General features: G+C 42.5%; 1 protein-coding gene across 1 annotated transcript in view; it reads left to right on the top strand.

The window, feature by feature from the left end:
• Positions 1-22071, top strand: part of loxl2a (lysyl oxidase-like 2a) — a 37524-nt gene that overhangs the window by 4758 nt on the left and 10695 nt on the right. The window contains exons 3-6 of the mRNA XM_018752668.2: positions 1124-1299; positions 14017-14228; positions 16403-16619; positions 20069-20252. Of these exons, the coding sequence (XP_018608184.2) occupies positions 1124-1299; positions 14017-14228; positions 16403-16619; positions 20069-20252 (789 nt within the window). The remainder of the gene's footprint in view (positions 1-1123; positions 1300-14016; positions 14229-16402; positions 16620-20068; positions 20253-22071) is intronic.

Below are 22071 nucleotides of genomic sequence, written 5' to 3'. Positions count from 1 at the left end.
CGGTCCAACCCACTGCGCCACCGCACCCCCTCATGCATATTCATTTTTTATATATTCTCATGGTTGATATTAATACAGCATAGGGGAATTTTTCGACTAATGATCAAGTCAACTTACGATGGTGTCACTGGAACAGAATCCCGTGCTAAGGGGAGGACCACCTGTGTAAGATGCATTCACTTGTTCATAAAAGTCAGTTCTTTCAAGCAGCCACATACACTGGGCTAAGGGTGCAACATCGACTTTGAAGAGAATTTCTTCAGAACTTGAGCACCATATACTTTCTGGTCTTATGTCCATGCTCTTCAGACATAGTTCAGTTAAGGTTATCTGTAATGTTGTAAAGCATTAATGTTCAACGGTTGTTTCTTTTTCCCTTTCTTGTTACTCAAAGGGGCCGTATTAGAATGCAAACTTAGGGTACTGCCCCATTTACCTAAACAAAATACAGCTAGTTTAAAAATGGAGATCCAGTAGAGGGTGTGGCTGAAGTACATTTATTTTCCTATTTCTTTCTCTACCCTGTGATTATAGCTCTTTGTTACAGTGATTATAGTTGATGAGCCAAACATCATGTCCAAAGCAATATGTGAGCATGAGGCTTTAAAACAGATCAGGATGTTGGAACTAAGCTGTCTGAGCAATTTCAACAGTCAGGGTGTTCACTGTCTTGCTTTGCGTAGCTGATATTCAACTGTGCGTTCACAACACTTTTCACGTTCTACCTGCACTGTTTCTTCACCCATCAGTTTGCTTATGTCCAGATCAACAGACTTTATTCACTCTGTATGCTTTGTCTTGCTGCTGTTCCTGAAAGACACATTTCCCCTTCTCTTATCTGCCCTTCGTGCTTTGCCATTTGTGGAGCAGGTTAGTCATCTGTCTTACACTGCAGATGTCTGCATAAATCCCTGACTGCCCCAAGAGGAAAGGTATTTCTGTGACTGTTTCCATTAAATGTTCTCTCACCCTGAGTGGTGAAGCAGTTTATGAAGTTTGCAGAATGGCCCTTAATCACTCATCCAGACACTCTGTAGCACATGTGTTCAAGCAGTTTTTTTTTGCAAAAATCAAATATTTAGAACACCGTTTACAACGTTTCTCCTTTGGTCCAATTTAATAGGGCGCATCTGGCTGGACAATGTGCACTGCACGGGGAGAGAGGTGACGCTGGCGGAGTGCTCGTCCAACGGCTTTGGGGTGTCTGACTGCAAGCACTCTGAGGATGTGGGTGTGGTCTGCAGCACCCGAAGGATTCCTGGCTTCAGGTTTGTCGGAGCCCTGGCCAACAACGTGGAGGTAAACCACTGCCACTACTCTGCTTCTCCTTCAAAGCCTTCCAGAAGTTAAATACCTTTTTCTCCCTTTTTTGATTTAGCTGTTCAGTGTTGAATTGGAGGGGGTGCGGTGGCGCAGTGGGTTGGACCACAGTCCTGCTCTCTGGTGGGTCTGGGGTTCGAGTCCTGCTTGGGGTGCCTTGCGACGGACTGGCGTCCTGTCCTGGGTGTGTCCTCTCCCCCTCCGGCCTTACGCCCTGTGTTACCGGGTAGGCTCCGGTTCCCTGTGACCCTGTATGGGACAAGCGGTTCTCAAAATGTGTGTGTGTGTGTGTGTGTGTGTTGAATTGGTTCCCTTAGCTGAGCTAAAACTTGTTCAGTCCTACAGCTCTCTCGAAAATTCAGAACAGATGTGGAGTAGAAGAAACTTAAACTGCTTTAATTCAATTCTGAGACTTCTTGCATCAGGCCATCACTTGCTTGTTTACTCAGATGGTCAACAGCTTTTCTTGGATTCACAGCTGATGTATATTTTTTTTTAATTGCAACTTAGTACATAGTGTGCATATATTATACATCAGGATTTCAAACTGAGGCTTATAAGGGTCATCATGTCCATAGCACTGTCACATTAGGTGTGTGGACACTGTGTGACTGAGCTGAAAATGTACATTATTGTTCAAAGCTGCCTTCAACCACAGAAGAAATCTATCAGTAATTTCACTGCTCTTTAACATAAAAACTATATTGTGTTTTTATTACTAAATCACAGTGAATACTACTGCAAAGGAAGCAGAGCGAATCACTTTTTCCAGACTTTACTGGATGGAACATGACAGCAGTTCTTTGGGAATGTGGCAGAGCTTCCCCGCAGACAGCTTTGGTACTAGTGATTAGGTCATTTCAAATATATCTGGGGAGTGCTTTTGTTTGAAGCGTAAGGCCACATTCCCTTGCAGGCGTCCCATAACAAACCTCCAATCCAGTCCTCCATGTCTGGCAGGCTAAAGTGTGAGTCAGAGGGGAGCTTTATCAAGAGACAGGACTGTCTCAGGCTACTTCTCCCTGTTTGACCAGAGCAGTGCTCACTGGGAGCTGTTTGGATTCCCACCACAAGAAGGACTGTGGAACATTTTCCTACAGATCCCCTCCCTATACTTCCTGTCTGGTGGGTGTTCTTGATGGTGACCTGGGATATTTTTCAGTCCATCTCAGCCAAATCTCCATGAAGCCAGTAGTGGGGCTCTGAACAGGGTATGGTGGGGATGGGGGAGTTGGGCGTTGAAATAAAAGTGGCTTTGAACCCATATGCTGTACGCTGTGTACAGAGGAATGTGAACTATGCTGTGGAACACTGGTATTCACAACTAATTACGAAAAGATCTCTGTAGAGGAACGTGGTTGTAACTGCTGGTAGTATAGTGGTTAGAGCTGCTGCCTTTGGATCTGAAGGTTGCAGGTTGCATCCCTGCCTCCAGCTGCTGTACCCTTGAGCAAGGTACTTACCCTAATTTGATCCAGTAAAATTACCCAGCTGTATAAATGAGTAAATAATTATAAGCTGCTTTGGACAAAAGCATCAGCTAAATGAATTAATGTAATGGGCTATCAACAAAATAGAAAAAATGTATTTTTAAAATGACTAGTCACCAATCCTAACTAAAACGCACAAAGGCTCTTCTTTGTTTCTTTCTGTATTCTCCTGATGATGGTCATTCAGCCAGCATGCAGACATGGTGGGTGGAGATTGGGGTACCCAAATGGACTTTTCCTTCTGGTTGTCTGTGGAAAGAGCTGAGCTCAGCATTTCCACCCCCAAAACCCATCCCAGAGCATCGGAGTGGTCTGTTGTTTAATCACTATAACATTGCGTTCCATTAGTGCAGCGCATGCCTTGCCCCCTTCCGTTGCAGGGGGAATGATATTCATGAGGTGACTCACATCGGCAGAGATGATGGCTAGCTGGTGTTGGTTGTCTGTTGGAAATTCCAGGGAGTTACATCACATTTTTGCACACGGGAACATTGCTGCACCTTTCCCAAAGGTGGAAAGCCTACTCAAGGTCTTCTGGTATAGTGTTCAAAACCTGCACAGGCAAGGGTTTTATTCAAAGAGAACGTGATTAGAATAAGAGGGCACGAAGGCAACTGAGGATTATGTATAACTTTAACTGAAAGAAGCCTTTTAATGTCAGATATCACTTTACAGTGCTTTACATTCCCGTGAATAAGAGGAGTGGGTGTAAAATACTAAATAAATAAATATAAAATGCTCAGTGGAGCTTAGGTAAACTTTGAACTGCATGTCAGTCCCACTAACACCCCCATAACTCTCTTGTTGAGACCTCTGATGTTATCCTTGGGTTGACCAGTGGTTTTTGTAGTTGTCTGGGTGAGATATAGAATAAACATTTTTTTTTTTTTTCCGTTACATATATTTCAGCTTATAGTCCTATACTGTGTTCCATTTAACAAAAAAGTTTGGCTTCAGAAGTAGCTGGAGTCTCTTTAAGAACATTGAATAAAAGTAATAAGTATACCTCCTAGCCCCCTTGCCCCTGGTTTGTGAGTACACTCTTTCTTATACGTATGTTTATTTAGTTACCCATTAGTGCTGCAGCACTATAGCAATCAAATATGTACTTCATGTTAAAAATTACATAAAAAGCAAGCTTGTTTTTTAAAAACCTGAGAAATGTGTATTTTTTTAACCCTTTCAAGGGGTACTTTTTCCGTCAGCAGCATGGTTGCGGTTTCTAGTTCATTCATCCCAAATTAACTCAGAGAAATACTACTTTTGAAGTACTGCTTTTCACACTATCTGACGCCATGAGAGAGTAGTTATGCTTGTGGGCAAGGTATTTACTGAAAAGTTAAGTATAGCACTTTCTCATATAGCTACAGAGTTGTAAGTAGCCTTATGCCTTAGATAATACAGGTTTCAAACAGATCAGTTTTGACATCACTTTTCTATGTTATGTCCATCTGGATTTTTCATACTAGCCATGGTGTAGGGTGTACCTTAGGGTTAGGAATTTTCCCAGTCTGTCAGATATATGTAAGTACATCACAGAGCAGAGTCTTTCACTCCCTATCACTACCCAATACCAGTATTTGCACATGCAAATGTAATGACACACAAATAGGGTCACATTCTGTTGAATTCATGTTTCCACACCATCGGTGACATGAGTCATACTGTAGCTGACCTCCTCAAAGTTAGATTGTGTGTCGTCTAGGTAACATCTGGTGCGTTTTCTCAACAAAATTACTCAACAACTATGACACACTTTGCCCAGCTGAAAGATAATTCCCATCATCCATCCATCCATTTTCAGAAACCAGTAATATTGTATAGGTTCAGTGTGGTGCAGAAAATATCCCAGGAAGCGGAGGATGTAAGGCAGGGTACATGCTGGATAAGACTCCAGGCCATCAAAACCCACTCACACAGACACACAGTAAAGACAGATTAGGTTCACCAGTTCACCTGAAGTATCTTTGGACTGTGGGAGGAAACATAAGGGCTTGGAGGAAACCCCTATAAATGCAAAAAGCTTAACTTACAGTTTTTCTCAACTGTTTTGACACATTTCTCCAAATGAATGTAATTGCTCTCAAAACAATTAGCACAGCCGACTGAACACACTGTTACCTTGACCAAACAGTTCACTTCCACTGCATAATAAAGTACTGCCTTTTATTCTACTAATGCATTTACTAAAATTAAATACTAACATCAAAAGTATAATTGTGTGCTCTGTTGATTGTATAACGTAGTCTCATGTACACACACAAATACATGAATGCAAATACACGTTTATCGTGAAGTTCTCTACTGAGGAGTTCTGTTGTATAACAATGAGTTGTCTGAAAGAAAAAATATATACTGTATATATATGCACTGCAATCATTGAACTTTTTTGATCATGCCTCTCATTCACATCTGGCCAGAGAATTTCATCTACATCACAGCATATGTTCTTTCAAGTCATGCACCGTGGGAAAAAACACAGTGAATGTTGAATCCATGCTTGACAAGCTTCTGCCTCAGCATCTCCACAGGCCTCTTCCATTGCTTGAAGAAGACTTACTTGACTGTAAGGGTTGCGATCATACACTTTCCATCTCCAACAGGAGAAGAACTCCTCAGTTGGATTCAGGAAAGGAGAATATGGTGAAAGGAACACCTGAAATGTGGGTAATGCTCAAACCAGTCCCGCACCAGCGCCGAATGGTGGAATGGAACATTGTCCCAAACAACTACAAAATCTCGCTCCATTTGCTTCTGGTCAACCTGCGGGAAGAGCATTTTATTGAGGGAGTTCAAAAAAATGCGTATCCTTTCAGTGTTTCGGTATGGCCCCAAGACAGCATTCTGTGCCACAACACCAGTAGTTGAAACTTCAGCAGATATGGTGATGTTGCCTCCCCGCTGGCCAGGGACATTGACTGTGGCATGATGGCCAATCACATTCCTCCCTCTTCTCCTTTTTTTGTTAAGACTGAAGCCAGCATCATCAATATACAGGTACTCAAAATGGGTAGCACTGCTATCCAACTCCAAAATCCTCTAGAGTAAAAAAAAAAATGCAAGGTACAATAAGTTAGTGTTTTCTAAAGTAACGGTATTGATTGCAAAGTTTATACTGTAAGTGTTATGGAGCAGTCTGGGTTCCCAGTTTCACATAGCGCTGCGCCCAGAGACGCCTGAATTTGCTACTTAGAGTGGAATAGTACATAGACACATAACATCCAGGGAAACAATATCTTTGTATTTATGGTACAAGTGCAGTAATTCTTTGGCTTACATGTACTTGTACAAACTGGAATCGCAACTCCTTCACTCTGATAGAGTTCCTCTCAAAGGGCACTTTGTATACCTGCTTCATCCGGATGGCATCTCTCCTTACAACATGATCAGTTGTGGCAAGACTGCATTGCTGGATATTCTGGAATGCTTGGTTGTCCTGTATTATTCTCTGCTGGATTTCTTTGAGGCAGATGGTGTTGTTCTGGTCCACCATGTCAACAATGACATGCTCTTGTTCAATTGAGAAGAGTCTCGTTTGTCCACCTGAATGTTGACTTCCGTTCTAACAAATGTTTGGATGAGTACGAACATTTATAGTAGAGAACTAGAGTACTAGTGTCTAACTATAGCAGTACAATGGTGTGGTTACTTACCGGTTTTCACTCTCAAATGTGCGGATGATTGAAGCCACGGTGGATTTGTTTATGTTGGGCTGAACTCTCTGCCCAGCTTTTCTGAAGACGAGACTATGATTTGTGACATGGTCAATTAGGGTGGCCCTCATTTCATTTGAAACCTGTCTGTACCCTATCCTTCTGCCTCTCCTGCCTCCTCTTCCATCCTGCTGTCCCCTTCCTCACCACTACTTTTCACTGCACCGTTGCCCTCCACTCTACCCATCTCTTCTCCCTGTACTCCTCCCCTTTTTCCTCTTCCTACATCCTTGCCTCCTCTCCCCACATCTCTACCTCTTCAACTCTTCAACTTCCTCTACCCTCTGTTTGTGATTTCTGTTAAACCAATGAAAGACATGCAATTGCTTTTTTCCTCGTATATTACAGTTCTGGTTGGCTGTATGAACTGTTGTGCAAACATTGCAGAATTTTGTGCGCAGTTTTTTGGGAAAAGTATGCATGTCATTTGTAAGTAGTATGAGATAGACAAGAACTTACAATCTATTTAGGACAATTACGAAGTGTTCAGATGGCTGTGTTAATTGTTTTGAGAGCAGTGACCAGAGTTTCGAGTAATGTGTCAAATCGATCAAGAAAAACTGTAAATACGATTTCATGCCTTCGACTTGGATTTTTTCATTTAAACCTTTTAGGTGTGCAAATAAAAATTATGAACAAGAACGTTAAACTGTTATTTAATCATGTGTGAGAATAATTTATTTATAACTCCCCAACACGTTTCACTGATTTACATCACAGTACATACTTGCATACTTTAAGCATGCTTGCTCATTTTTCATAAAACCACGTGGTTGGATAGAGACAAAAACCCTCACAGTATGACTAAGAGCAGTGATGTCAAGCAAATGGCATCTTCTGGCCTCAGTGTATACAACGTTCTGGAAAGCATGAATGTCGGTGCACCTAAGCTAAGCTAAGGTGACTCACGGCATGTCTCAGGAAAACCTGGCCAGAATATTGGCCAAAGGCACACATGGAAATAATCATCTGTGGCTTGAAGTTAACTACTGAGATTTTCTTCCTTTAGGACAGGTACAACGAACTCCATAAGACTGAAATCTGGTGCATTCATGTGACATGCCAATGTGTAACTGCTGAGCTAAGAGCTGTGAGGAGTAGGTAAACTGTTAAGCTTTACCATTAATTCTTTTGGAACAGATTTTTTCGGAGTAGCTGGTAGTGTAGTAGTTATGCCGATGCTTTTGGACCCAAAGGTTGTGGGATCAACTCCCGCCTGTAGCTATAATTCCCTTAAGCAAGGTATTTACCTTAATTTGCTCCAGTAAAGTTATTCACCTCTGTAAATGGGTAAATAATTGTGAGCTGCTTTGGAGAAAAGTATCAGGTAAATATATAATAATTTGCTTGGTTCATGAATGCAGAATGTAGCCATCATATTTGCTTCAAAACTGACAGTTAACAAATACTTGCATAAAAATGTAAAATAATTTCTTAAATGAGTAATTCATGGTAAAATACAGAGATCCTGCTTCAGCGCATTTCAGTTTCCATCTACTTTATCTGAGGGGATCATGTTTTCCTGCACTGCATAGTAAATGTAAGAGCAGTTTTAGGGTTCTGCTTTCAGGAGCTGTCAGTGTGATCACCAGGTAACTAACCCCACCAACACAAACCAATGTAGTGATCTCAGCTAAGTGATTACTGTTGATTTCTGTGGCCTTTTTACACTTTGACATGTTTTGGCATGTGTATTTCAGTCCCTTTTCAAAAAATACTTTTCTCCAGGGTATAAAAGCAGGACATCTGTGGATATCTGAAGCTGAAACAGTTCTAAACCAGCTACAAAATTAAGATGTAGACAAGCTGTAAGCATACAGGTCATTCCATTCTGCCAGCCTGGCATGTCTTCCTTTGGGTTGTCCGACATGTGAGCTACCCTGCTTTGGTAAGACTTTCTTGAACTGGGGGTGTCGTGTTGGAGTGAAGGGTGGCCTTGTATGTCTTCAGAGCCCTCTTATTGGTCTCCCTTGCTGAGAATGAGCTTCACAGCTGTCTGGCCCTCCCCTCTTCAGCATCCAGGCCAACCACAGATGTTCGGCAGATTTTTTGCTTTTTTTTTTTATACAAAGCATGCACATGTTAGTCCAACGTGAAGACCCCCAAGCAGTGGGCTGAATGGGGAGTGAGGTGTGCCTGCAGGGAAGGGAAAATTAATCAGTGAAGGATCACACCCCCACATTGTCAAATGAAAATAGAAAACGCTTACAAGCGGATTTGTTTGCTACCTTCTGAAAAATGGAAAAGGTAGTTTTTAACCATTTTGTGGGTGTTGGAGCTGAGATGCAAAGTATTTGTCCTTGGTGTGTCTGCGAAAGGGGTTTATTCTCCTGCTTTCAAAGTGACCTGCAATGTGTTACTGCTACTGAGGAATGTTTTTCAACAGAAAGGCCATGAAGAGCTTCCTGTTCTCCACTTATTCTCCTTCTTCCATTTTGGCAGCTGACTAACACATTGCCTTAACAATTGGTCCTCTATAATGATAAAGACAACTGTAAATGGTTCTTGTGTTCTAGTCATGGTCTAATTGCTGTGGTTTGGCCTTAGTGAGTTTCAGTCAGTGCAAGAAATTTTCAAAATTTTGAAATAATTAGTAAATGAATTGAAATTCAGAAGTCAGTGAAAATACACACACACACACACACACACACACTGAAGCTGCTTGTCCCAAGCAGGGTCGCAGCGAGCCAGAGCCTAACCCAGCAACACAGGGCACAGGGCTGAAGGGGGAGGGGACACACCCAGGATGAGATGCCAGTCCATCACAAGACACCCCAAGTGGGACTGAAACCCCAGACCCACCAGAGAGTAGGACCAGCCAAACCTGCTGCACCACCGCATTCCTGTGCCCCCCTTTTGGTGAAGATAGCTAATATTATTTAAAGAACATAAAAGATGTCACTTGTATTTATGGCATACCACACTGGATGCTCACAGATTTGGTCAGGAACTCATGATGGTTGGAAATTTTGTTCATTTCAGTCAAGTTCTGATTAAAAACAAGGATTCTGCAACATACCCAGCTTTTGTGGAGACTTATTTTCAGATAAGACAGGATGTGGAAAATAGCAGCTGAAAAGCAGCGGAAAAATGTGTTGAATATTAATAGTGAATTTATGGAAAAGTTTGTCTGTCTCTCCGTGTTCCCGTCTCCTCAACTACCAGTGACCTTTCTGTTGACATGTCCTCCACTTAAAGGACTCACTGTGCGTATACCTCATCGTCTTTCTGCCGCCTTGGAGACCCCAAACCCCCCATGTCCAGGAACCTTTCCCTACCTCACACTCCCATGGCCACAGTGCTGAGACATGCAGTCTCAGGTCAGTCGGTTGCCCTGTTGTGTTTTTGTAGGCACACCTATAACTACACCTCAACATACTATGAATTCATTGCTGTTTCAGAACTGAGAACTTTTTAAAAGGAAGAATAACAGCCTCTGAGTGCAAAAAACTCTTTTCCACCCCCCCTCCACAGCCCTAAATGTGAATGTGGGCTTGGTGTCCAGCTCTTAAGCCTGGAAATGCTTGGAGTGAATGCCAGCATTGTGCCGACTTCCTCCCAGTTACTGTTGGTTCATTTTTTTAAATCTGTTGCTTCACTGGTGCAGCTCTGACTCATTTTATTTGTTTCCCAAACATTTTTCTTGTTGATTTGATACGACTGCGATGTCTGGTGGAGAGCAATGTGAGCAGCTATGCCCTCATTACCTCATTGCTCCAGGAGGCAAAGGATGTTGAGTCTCTCGATATCACAGGGAGTGTGTGGAAATATTTATTTTCAAAATATATTTCTCTAGGTCTACCAGGTGGTCAGTCAGTGTCAAACCTCTGAGCAGGACAATCATCTCTGCCTCGTTCGTCTGCTTTTCATTTGCATTTGTAGATTCCAGTGCTGCTGAGGTCTTCTTAAGTATGTCCACCCACCCTGTGCTCTGATCATGCCTCAGAGAACATGGGTGGGACAGTTCTGACTGCATTTGCAGTCCACTCAGTGTGTCGAGTCACATCTCGCTTTGGCCTTGGAACGCATGTTAATCAGAAAGTGTATCGTTTCTCGCTATTAAACTCTGTACTATATCTTAACTCACTATTTAATGTATACTCCGAATATATTCAGGGCCTGGTATCATCTTACTAGTGGCTCTGTGTTGGATGTAGTGATGTTAAAGACTGCCAAAAGCAGGCTAGGGTTCAGTGCCCTGTGCTGCCAAAGCAGTGTCTGCACTATCAGTGGGGGTTGTAAGGGGCCAGCTCTAGGCTAACCTCACATGACCCTGTGAGGCACGCTGCCACAGGCCACAGAGATCTCACTGGGGTCTAGTTAGATACTCATCCTCTTGTGATTCTCGCTCTTGTGGTTATGGCTTCCAAGCAATGGCCAAATAAAATACAAATAGGCTCTGCTTCTGCTGATAATTCATTTTTTCCCAGAAATTTCTTACTTTTTGATAATTTCACAAGATTGAAATGTGACGGTACCCATAGACCTTTTCTCTCACATCTTTTACTTCTGATCAAGAGATCGGAAATTCATGTTGTCATTTACTTTTCAAATCATATGTTCTGTCTTGTTTTAGGTCTAAGGTTATAATCCTAACTGCAGAAAGTTGTGTCTACTGTATGTCACCTGAAGACCTGTGGTTATGTGGTTTCCTAAACTTTTGTGAGGTTGGTTTTAGAGCCAGAGATGAGTTATTTGTTAAACTGACAATGACAACTTTGTATACCCTGTAACGCCTTAGCAACTGGCCTAGTGAACTTGTTTGACTCTATTCCCACGAGTACCTTTCCAACACCTCAACACCTCCCCTTTGTCTCCAAATTTCAGGCTTTCCCACTCATGTGATGTGATATCCCACACTGTCCCACGGTATCAAATGGTAATCTGCAACTTCAAGATCACAGTTTAAAAAAACTTGAGAGGATATTTTTGTCTGGAGTAGAAACCTTGCGGTTGTCCAGTGTGGCAGGAAGCAGGTGTGTTTATTTCAGAAACCTGATTGACTACACACCCTCTTAGCTTATGAAGCTCATTCCATCAAATTCCTTTGCCAGCCTAAACACAGACAAGATGGTCATATTTGAGGCTGCTTCGCCCATCATCCCAAAACCCTTCCTTTATTTACATTAGAGAGGGCTGCTTGCCTTGCGTCTGCGATCTTGTTCCCAGATCCTCTTGCTGTGTTCACCTTCTGCCCCAGACTCTGATCTTCTGACAAACCATAGGCTGGATTTATAAGGAATTGCAGAGTCTCAGTAAAATTACGAACATGCTTTTCCCTCTCATGTGATTGGTGTGGTCAAGCAAAGTGTCCCATAGCTCAGCAGCTTCTTCATGCTTCTTAAGGCTGGTGCCATTTACAAAAACTAAGTAAAAACTCCTGCCTGTGCTGCGTACTGTGTTCTACGCTTCACATTTGACCAGAGAAGTCATTTGAGAACCAGCTTACACAGTGACACCTTTGTCTTCCTTTTGCAACTTACCTTTGTCACATTTTCTGTGGATATTCTCACATGTGGTGTCTAATCTTGTATTAGCTTGTACTATCATTTATTTAAATAATATATAATGTATTTGTGTGAGAATAAGAAATTCAGATCAAGTACCTTTCAGAAAAGCATTCTGCAGTAGAGCTGCTCCATGTAGTTGAACTAGCAGTCTTAGGGTTACAAGTCCTGTGTACTTAACAATTACCCTGTGTGATGCCTAACAAGAGCTGCATTTATTTACCTGCTTATTTTCCTTCTTTTTTACATTTATGCATCTTTTAGGTATTTAGATGTAATATTCAGTCTAGCCGAAGGGGCGCGGTAGCGCAGTGGGTTGGACCACAGTCCTGCTCTCCGGTGGGTCTGGGGTTCAAGTCCCGCTTGGGGTGCCTTGTGATGGACTGGTGTCCCGTCCTGGGTGTGTCCCCTCCCTCTCCGGCCTTACGCCCTGAGTTGCTGGGTAGGCTCCAGTTCCCCATGACCCTGTATGGGACAAGCGGTTCTGAAAATGTGTGTGTGTGTGTGTGTGTGTGTGTGTGTGTGTGTGTTCAGTCTAGCCTTCACAGGCTCATATATGAACTGATTTTAGCTTTTTAGGTAATTTTAATCAGGTTAAATGGGAGTGGGATGTGAACCCCATTAAAAGGTTCCTCTTTATATGCAACACCCACAGTTTATGTGCAATGTGTCATACTGTGGGCGTCCACAGTATGACACAGGATTAGATTAGAATGATATGGAAGTTTCGTACACATCTAGATGTGAATTGTACTCATTTTTGACCACTTGTCTGATTCTGAAGACCACTGTGGATCTTGGCTGCTTTCACAGCTCATTTGAATAGAGTTGATGTCACAGCTTTTTCTCACATCAAACTAAACGCAGTCCACATTTGAAGCTTGTGTTCATATTGGACTTTGTCACGAAAATGCATGAAACTTTTTTTGAGGCAGCTTGCTTCCAGTTGCTTAATGGGAAGAGTCTGGCACCACTAACAAGGGAATCTACTGAAACTCAACACAAATGATAATGACAATGTGATACATCACCAAAGACACCTCTGCTGTTTTGGCTGTGATGAGCTGTGTGTTTTGGCCACTACACTTCCCTGTATCAGCATCTGAAGTCTCCTCCATAAGGAACATGAAGTGGGAATAGACATTTTTTGTAGGTCCAGAGGGCGTTTACTAAAAAAGCCTTTTCCAAAATTTCTCAGCATACCTCCTTGCAGCGCCTGAACGATCACAAGAGGGATCATTGGCATGCGGAGATTAGGCACTCAGAGTGTGTATTGTTTGCCCCAAAGTGGCATAAATTCTATGAAGTTCTTATTTATTTCTTATTTTGCAGCTGAGACATAAAGCAACACACACACACACACACACACACACACACACACACACACACACACACACATTTTCAGAACCGCTTGTCCCTTACGGGGTCACGGGGAACCGGAGCCTACCCGGCAACACAGGGCGTAAGGCCTGAGGGGGAAGGGGACACACCCAGGACGGGACGCCAGTCCGTCGCAAGGTACCCCAAGCGGGACTCGAACCCCAGACCCACCGGACAGCAGGACCGCGGTCCAACCCACTGCGCCACCGCACCCCCATATAAAGCAACACTTCCACATTAAAAATTGAAGCATTTTTTTCTCACAAAGATGATTTTGCTCTTTTTCAGAACCAGCCCCAGATGGTAAACTGATCAACACAGAAAGAGCACTGTTTCAGGGCTTCCTTTTGTCCAAGAGCTCTTGGCATTCATATAGAATCCATAATGGCCCCCAGTAGATCTCCTAGGAGATCAAAAACAATATGCTGATCAAATTGGTTTATTTAACTTTTTTAAAAAGATTTTTTAATAAATCATTTCAGCAGGTTAAATGATCTCAACTGACTTCTGTGTCTTTCACTCACCTGTACCTATTTTGTGTTTCTCATATTTTGAATTGCCACCAGCAGACCATGATACCGAGTTGTTTTTTGGGCTTTCCCTTAGAATCTGAATATCCAGGTGGAAGATGTGCGCATCCGGGCCATCCTGTCGTGGCAGCGCAAGCGCATCCCTGTGACGGAGGGCTTTGTGGAGGTCAGAGAGGGCGGGAGATGGCGGCAGATCTGTAACGAGGCGTGGACCCCAACAAACTCCAGGGTCATCTGTGGGATGTTTGGCTTCCCTGGCGAGAAAAAGTATAACATGAAAGTCTACAAGTGAGTGCTCCTGTCCCCCACATGTTTTTTATTCTTATTCTAACTTCCAGGGTTGTTTACACTAGTAAAAGGGTGTAACAGTATCTCATAAATCTACTGAGATTTGAGTGAGTATGAATGAGTCTATTGTACCTGCCAGTCACATTCTGAACTCATTTTTTTGCATTGTTTTTATGTTGTGGTCACACATCTTGTCCCCCAGCTGCTCTCTCCAGAACTCTTCCAAATGTTTGTGTTTCAGGTAACATTTCCAGTTAATTCATATCACAGGACTTTTTGAATGAGCTGTTGGTTTTAATGTTTTTAGTGTAAATCATGACTGCTAGCAAGCAGTCATGGGTTTCCCTCTGAACTTGGTAACATTAACCGAACTGACACATTCCTGAAGGGTGGCGTAACCAAGGGAAACAAACTGAGGGACTTCTGTTGAGTTCACCAGTCGTGTATCATATGAGTTTAAGAAGAGTGGCTGCACTGCTGGAACAGAAAAGTAATGTAGAAAGGCTGATGTGGAGGGGGACATAGAGCTACTGTTTGAGGACAGTCCTCTGTCAAGAAGAAAAGTGCTGTTGGTGTTTCTTTCCAGCCTGGGTGTTGCTGCACTTTAAACATAGCTGTCAAAAGAGAATTAGAATTTTGTATGCTTACTCTCCTCACACGTACTTTAAACAGGTTACCCTGTGGGCCCTTCCGTAGAACAGAGAGACTCACTAACACACACACACACACACATTTTCAGAACCGCTCGTCCCATACGGGGTCACGGGGAACCGGAGCCTACCCGGCAACACAGGGCGTAAGGCCGGAGGGGGAGGGGACACACCCAGGACGGGACGCCAGTCCGTCGCAAGGTACCCCAAGCGGGACTCGAACCCCAGACCCACCGGAGAGCAGGACCGCGGTCCAACCCACTGCGCCACCGCACCCCCCTCCGACTCACTAACACTGCATGGTTTATAGCCATCTAGGACAGGTTCTGCCACAGCTGCACCACAGTTAGTGCCTCACCTAATATTAAAGGAGCAAGAAGTATTGACAATGTGCCTCTTTACTGCTTGTACTTTGTCAGTCTGAATTGCAAGTTATTCAGTTCACGTTTTTCTATCTAAAGCCACAGTTTGTAGAAGGGGTGCCAAAAGTTATGTTTTGTTGAGAGCTCAGAGGTACACTGTTTTCTTGCACTCATCTACTTGTTTATATTACAGGAGCCAAACTGCTTTGTAATTTTCCATGTCCTGCACTGTGTGAAATGTTTTGCACAAGCACATCACAGCTGACTCAAGTCAGGGCCTGAAGCTCTCGTTACTGCTTTTTCCTGTCGTTCATCATATCTGCTGGACTTGCTCATCTCCCCCATGGGATGGTTTTGGGAACCTTTTAAAATGGCAAGAACACTGGCGCAGTCATTTTGGCTTGTCTCTTTGAAGGTAGCAGCCGAAGCTATGACTTGTAACATGAGGGAACATGTTGTGCTTTTCTGAATGATCTTCCAGCTCTCATGTTCTCTCTTTGAAGGAAAGTCATTCCGAACTACTGGCAGGACGGAATGTTGACTTCCACTCAACTGGAACAGCTTTACTCCAGCCTTAAACAGCTGGCCAAAAACAAAGCCTGTTAGATACCATTTATTTTAAGAAGTGTGAGATATGACAGTGATTCAGTATAGCTGAAACATCAGCTGATAAAGGCTGGAGCTGTTTAACATTATAAAAAAATAATAGTCACTTTGCAGGATGGAAGGTTTTATGCTCCAGTGTACTGGAAGGATTTGTAAAAATATCAGCTGGCCTAGACTTATGTTTTATGTCACTGTGTGAGAAAACCGAATCGAAAATGTATATGTGTACTATGTGAACTCAGGCTGTGGAATTAGTTTCCAGTTAATATCATGTATGCTTTTTAGTCTCCTGATTTTATTTATTTATTTATTTTTTACTTTTTAAGACCGACATATGTCTTAACTCGACTCCATGGAAGCATTTAACATCTACTTTTCCATGTCATTCATTTTATTTGAACCCATCTCACAATGCTATTAGCAACTCTTTAGCACTGTATTTTATTCTGGACCGTCATCATCATTAATATCCTGTACTGTTATAAGTCCTTGGACAAAGGTATCTGCTATACTGTTGTGTTTGTTATTATTTAACCCCTTCACTGTGTGTCCTCAGAATGGTGGCCATGAGGCGGAAGAACAAGTACTGGGGCCACTCTGTGAACTGCACTGGAAATGAGGCCCACGTGTCCAACTGTAGGCTGGGACCCCCGCCCACAAAGAAAGGCAACTCCACTTGTGCCTTGGGAATGCCTGTGGTGGTGAGCTGTGTACCAGGAAGGGTCTTTGCCCCCACCCCTGTGACAGGCTTCCGGAAGGCCTACCGGCAGGAGGTGAGCTTTACAGATAGCACTCACACCTATGAGCTATGCCCATGACAGTGTCACTTCCAGATCACTGTTGTACCATGGTCAAAAGTCAAACACTCTGTAAATTGTTTTGTTGTCTGTATTGTCCTTATAATCCATTAGGAAATAACCAATGTCCACTTTGTCCAAGGGGAAAAGTACAGAAGACTTTCATAAAGGACCTTCTAATTAATTTCAGTTGAATTCTAGCATTGCTTATGCAATGTCCATATGAGGGGAAAAGTGGATATGTCTATATTTTACTGTTGTGTTAATATGAGAGCAATTACGGTTGGAAGGTGGCCGGCAGTGGAGATGCGGTTGCATGCAGACTTGAACCACAATCGCTGATCTGTGATATATGACACTGTGTAACTCAGAGTCCCTGCAAGAGTGCGATTTGCAGAGACTACTCTTAGCACTGCTGCATAGTCACTAATGCGTTTTTATCTTTTAGGTGGGACCTTTACATGTAAAGCTTTAGATATGTAGGAAAACATGAGATTTTGTAGGATTAAATTGAAGATTGTACTAACACAGCTGTGCTTAAACTCCTTCTGTGCAAAACAGTGATGTTAGTATAATTTATAATTGTCTAATTTGTTTATGTGTTTGTCCGCAAAGTGCTTTAGCTGTTGCACTAATCACTTTTGCATGTTTTAAATCTTCATTGAACTGGTCTATGCTGCTGATGTGTTTTATAATAGAAAAATGTATCATCCTTAAATTTAAGGGAAAAAATTTGCCTTTCCTCATATGTTGAAATAGCAGGTTCTGCTGATCCCTGACCCCATGCTAAAACCTGCAAGAGGTGAGTTTTAAGACCCTTTTTAAATGTGAACAGAGATTCAGTAGTTCTGAGTGAGAGGCGGAGGTCATTCCACCACAACGGAGCGAGAAACGAGAACCTTTGTGCTTTACCTTTTATACGTGGGACCACCAAGCATGCAGATGTGGAGGAGCATAGCAGTCTGGTTGGGGTGTAGCTGATGATCAAGTCTTGTAGATAGCTGGGAGCCATTCCATTGATGCATTTGTAGGCCATTACCAGGGTCTTGAATTTGATCCAGGCAGCTATAGGAAGCCAACAAGGAGAGACAAGGAGGGGAGATAACGTGAGAACACTTCGGCAAGTCAAACGCAACTCATGCAGCAGCATTCTGTTTCAACTGCAGAGGTTTGGTGGCAGTAGCAGGAAGGCCAGACAGGACGGAGTTGCAGTATCCAGACGGGATGTCACCATGGCCTGGACATGTAGTTGTGCAGACTCTGTTGTGAGATAAGGATGGATCCTGTAGATGTTGTACAGCATGTATCTGCATGTCTACGTTGTGGCTTCAATGCACTGAGAGAAAGACAGACTTGAGTCAATCATTACTACTAGACTCTTAGCTGAGGAGGTAGGCAAAATCAGTGAGTTGTCCAGCTTGAAAGAGATTTCATCACAGGAAGACAGCCCATCTGGGAGGTGTTTTGGAGAGGTTGAGTTGTTGGTGGTGATCAGACATCCATGCAGAGATGTCCAACAGGCAGCCAGTGATGTGCGCGGAGATATCTGATACTCCAGGTGGAAATGAGAGGAAGAGCTGGGTATCATCAGTGTAACAGTGGTAGCTGAATCCATGGGAGGCGATGACAGGGCTGAGGGAAGAGGTGTTTATTGAGAAAAATAGAGAGCCCAGTACAGAGCCCTGCGGGACACCAGTTGTGAGAAGCAGAGGAGAAGAACCGGAGCCCCGCCAGACCACTTAATAGGATCTCTCTGATAGGTAGGACTCAGACCATTTTAGTGCTGTTCCTTTGATGCCAAACTGACCAAGAGAGGACAGTAGAATCTGGTGGTTTACAGTGTTGAATGCTGCAGACAGGTCGAGGAGGATGAGGACTGAGGAGAAGGATGCCACTCTAGCTGACTGGAGAGCATCAGACATTGCCAGGAGCGCTGTCTCAGTGGAGTGAGCAACTTTGAATCCAGACTGATTAAAAACCCTATCTGCTTGAACAGGTTTCAGCTCTCAACAGTGTGCTTAAAATTTGCATGATGTGATCCTTTAGAGGCCAGTGAAAGTGTCTGAACACGGCATTAATTTCAACCTGTTTTCAGTCTATAGTTTAAGAACAGTTAATGCTAGAGATTCTTGCTTTGTCAATGAATTAGATGGTAGTGATGGGATTCATTGCCAGTTTGAGGACGTCAGGAAGTTGTCAGAGTTCCCCAACATGAACATTCCTATGTTTCTGTGGATAACAAAACAAAGTCATACAATGCGAATTTGAAATGTTTTTCCAAACCTATTCACAAAAAGCACATTGCTGCGATCTTGCCAAAATTGTCTGTATTGGGTCTTTTATTTACATTTTGTTGGAAACTTGAACTCTGGATATTCTGAAAATGTATATGGGAAATGTTTACTTTCCTATTTTCAACTGTGGAATATGGCGCCAAATCCAATACCCACCCCAGTTACCATGTACACTGTTATGTTGTCTTTAATTACTGTGTATGTTTCATTTAGACAATGTTTTTGCAAAAGACATTTTATTTTGTAAAGCCAGTAAATTAGAACAAGATGGCTACACCTGCAGGATGATTTTAGGTGATTGCATTACTTTGTTTATAAGATGCTTTTCTCCAAAGCAACTTCTAGTGAGCACAGTGTTATCAGCCCACACACCTTACTGATACACTACTTACAATGGGTCCCTCATCTATACAGTTAAACTTTATTATTAACAGTGAAACACACTCTCTATCACTCACAGACTGTTAGTGAACTTGAACAGCATGTCTTCAGGTTGTGGGAAGACACCAGAGCACCCAGAGGAAACCCATGTAGACATGGGGAGAACATGCAAACTCCACATAGAGTGAGGGGGAATTGAACCCACATCCTCTCACATAACACAAGCACTGTGAGACAGCAGCACTACTCACTGTGCCATTGTAGGTGTGTATCTGAGGCTGAAATGTGCAGGCTGTTAAGTTGTTTTTCTCCACCTTTCGCAGCTTCCGTTTCTGAGCTCATTGCCACAAGGTCACATTCCTGCTTTGCGTTTCTTGTGCGAGCCTCAAAGCAACACATCCAAGACTGCCTGGAAACAACTGACTATGCAGAGTCAGCTGGAAATGTGATATAATCAGCTGTTCCTCCATCAATTACCATGGAGCAGACACTACAGTTAAATAATGCCAATTTTTAAATTAAATCTTGATTACAACTCTCATACCTGCACTTAATAATGCATCCTGGACAAATTTAATCTTGGGAATCCCAGGCTAGATGTGATCAATCACAGATTAGTGTATCTGAGCCCAGACTATAGCATGTTGGCTCTTGTAAACTTGCTCAGAGTGAATTGGTTTGGGCTGAGTTGAGGGGGTGCGTGATTTGTCACTGTTGACTGATGTCCCCATTCTGAAACTCTTTCTTCAGCAACCCCTGGTGCGTCTAAAGGGTGGCGCTGTTGTCGGGGAGGGCCGCGTGGAGGTGCTGAAGAATGGCGAGTGGGGTACTGTCTGTGATGACAACTGGGACCTCCGCTCGGCTACCGTGGTGTGCCGTGAACTCGGTTTTGGCAGTGCCAAAGAGGCTCTGACAGGGGGAAGGATGGGTCAAGGTAAGTTCTATCTGTGAAGAAAGCTGTGTTTTGGGGCCTGGCTCAAGGAAGGCTGGAACTGAGATCTACACTTCCTGTCCCTCCTAGTATGCTTCCTTGGACTATTGAGTGTTTCTGTCACTGGTATTCTCATGGGGCTGATAAATTTTTAATAAGCTTTTAATTTTTAATAAGCTGTAATGTGGCAATCACTTAACCAGTGGTCCCTCAGATTTCAGTCTCTGGTGAAATGTAATTTTATACTATCCTTTTTTAAACATATAGCTGAGTCCTTCACCTTATTTCCATTGGCAATAAAAAGTGCAAAACCTTTCAAGGTTTCTGATTGGCAGTTTGGAAGTACTATGGTAAATGATGGTGATCTGTGAGATCTGGAAGAAATGTAATACTTCCTTCATCCTTGAAAGTGGTTGTCAGACTCTTGCTTATTCTTCACCGTTTCTGTTTAGTTAATAAAGTAATCTTTGCAAACCTTAATCTGATTTCTGGGGCACTGTCAAAATCATCTTCCCTTATTCTGTATGTCCATTATCATACCTGTGGATACAAATAGAAAAAGTTTAGCAACTCAGTGATATCCTTTTGTTCTTTTATATTCATTCACATCTCTGGTTGTTTATTGTTTAAATTATTTTTTTTTTATTTTTATTACCCTGTGCCACAAAAAACAAGAAACTTGAAAAATGAGGGCTGCATTGCTTTGTTAACAAAGTGGGATTCCTCCAAAGTGGCTGTGTCACCTGTAGCACACAACAGGCATGGCAGCAAGGAGGAAGGGGAATGTTACATGGCTAGCACCTGCTCAAAATCAAGACAATAATCCTCAATAAACAATTTAACTTTAACTTTCTTTTGCACGGAGAGAAGAGAGATCCCAGACTCAGAGCTCACACATCTGGAATTCTGCCCCTATCTGTTAGAAATTCTGAGATTGTTTTGTTAGTTGTATTATGTTCTGTTCCCCATCTTTTCCTTTGTATGACTATTGCCACTACCCCCAAGGCCAAAAAAACAATTGTTTGTCAATATTCCATCTGTGTCCAAATTCATCTCATCCCCAAAGAGCTTCATCTCTTATAAAGACATTGATCCAGAATGTAAAGGTTGATTAGGAACAAACAGTTCAAGGCATTTTGAGCCAGAGAGCAACAGAGGGAAACAGAAGCAGCATCATTCCTCATTTAACAGGGATAATTTGTTCCATCACCCTGTTAGGTAAACTTCCAGTGTCAGGGGGTTTCCTTACCATTAATTCTAATTGTATTTTCGTTCACTTATTTATCCATTACCAATAACCACTTGTCCAGTTAAGGACTGCAGAGGTCCGGCTTTTATCCCAAAAGCATGGGTATGAGGCACGGTACTCTATGGAAACATTTTGACAGTCTAGTTCCCAATTATTTATAATATAAAGAAATAAAGTTTAAGAGATTGCTGATGATAATCTTTGACTAAATGAATTAATAATAATAAAAATAGTGTTGAGACTATTTCATTTCTTATTTACTTTAATCGATGGTTGTAACTGAGATTGCCAAAGTGATATGAAGCAGGAAGTATATACTTTGGTTTTGTTATGAATGAAGTGTAAAATTAACTAGATTGACACCACTGAGGAAGATAAACTTAAATTTGAGACTCACTGCAAGTCATTGTACAAAATAAAATAATTGGCGAAAATGCCATTGCACTGAATTATAAGCCTGTTGTGTAAAAAAATTGTATATTTCATAAGCCTTTGTAGCAGGTTTTTTGCTGTATGGGATCCTGCTATAAGAGCTTACGAGACTCAGCATTTTGTTTCAAGTTTGGTGTCATC

The sequence above is a fragment of the Scleropages formosus genome, chromosome 6 (genome assembly GCF_900964775.1).
Source record: "Scleropages formosus chromosome 6, fSclFor1.1, whole genome shotgun sequence".
In the NCBI taxonomy this organism is placed as follows: domain Eukaryota; kingdom Metazoa; phylum Chordata; class Actinopteri; order Osteoglossiformes; family Osteoglossidae; genus Scleropages; species Scleropages formosus.
The sequence above is the reverse complement of the archived record's forward strand: the minus strand, read 5'-3'. Positions and strand labels throughout refer to the sequence as shown.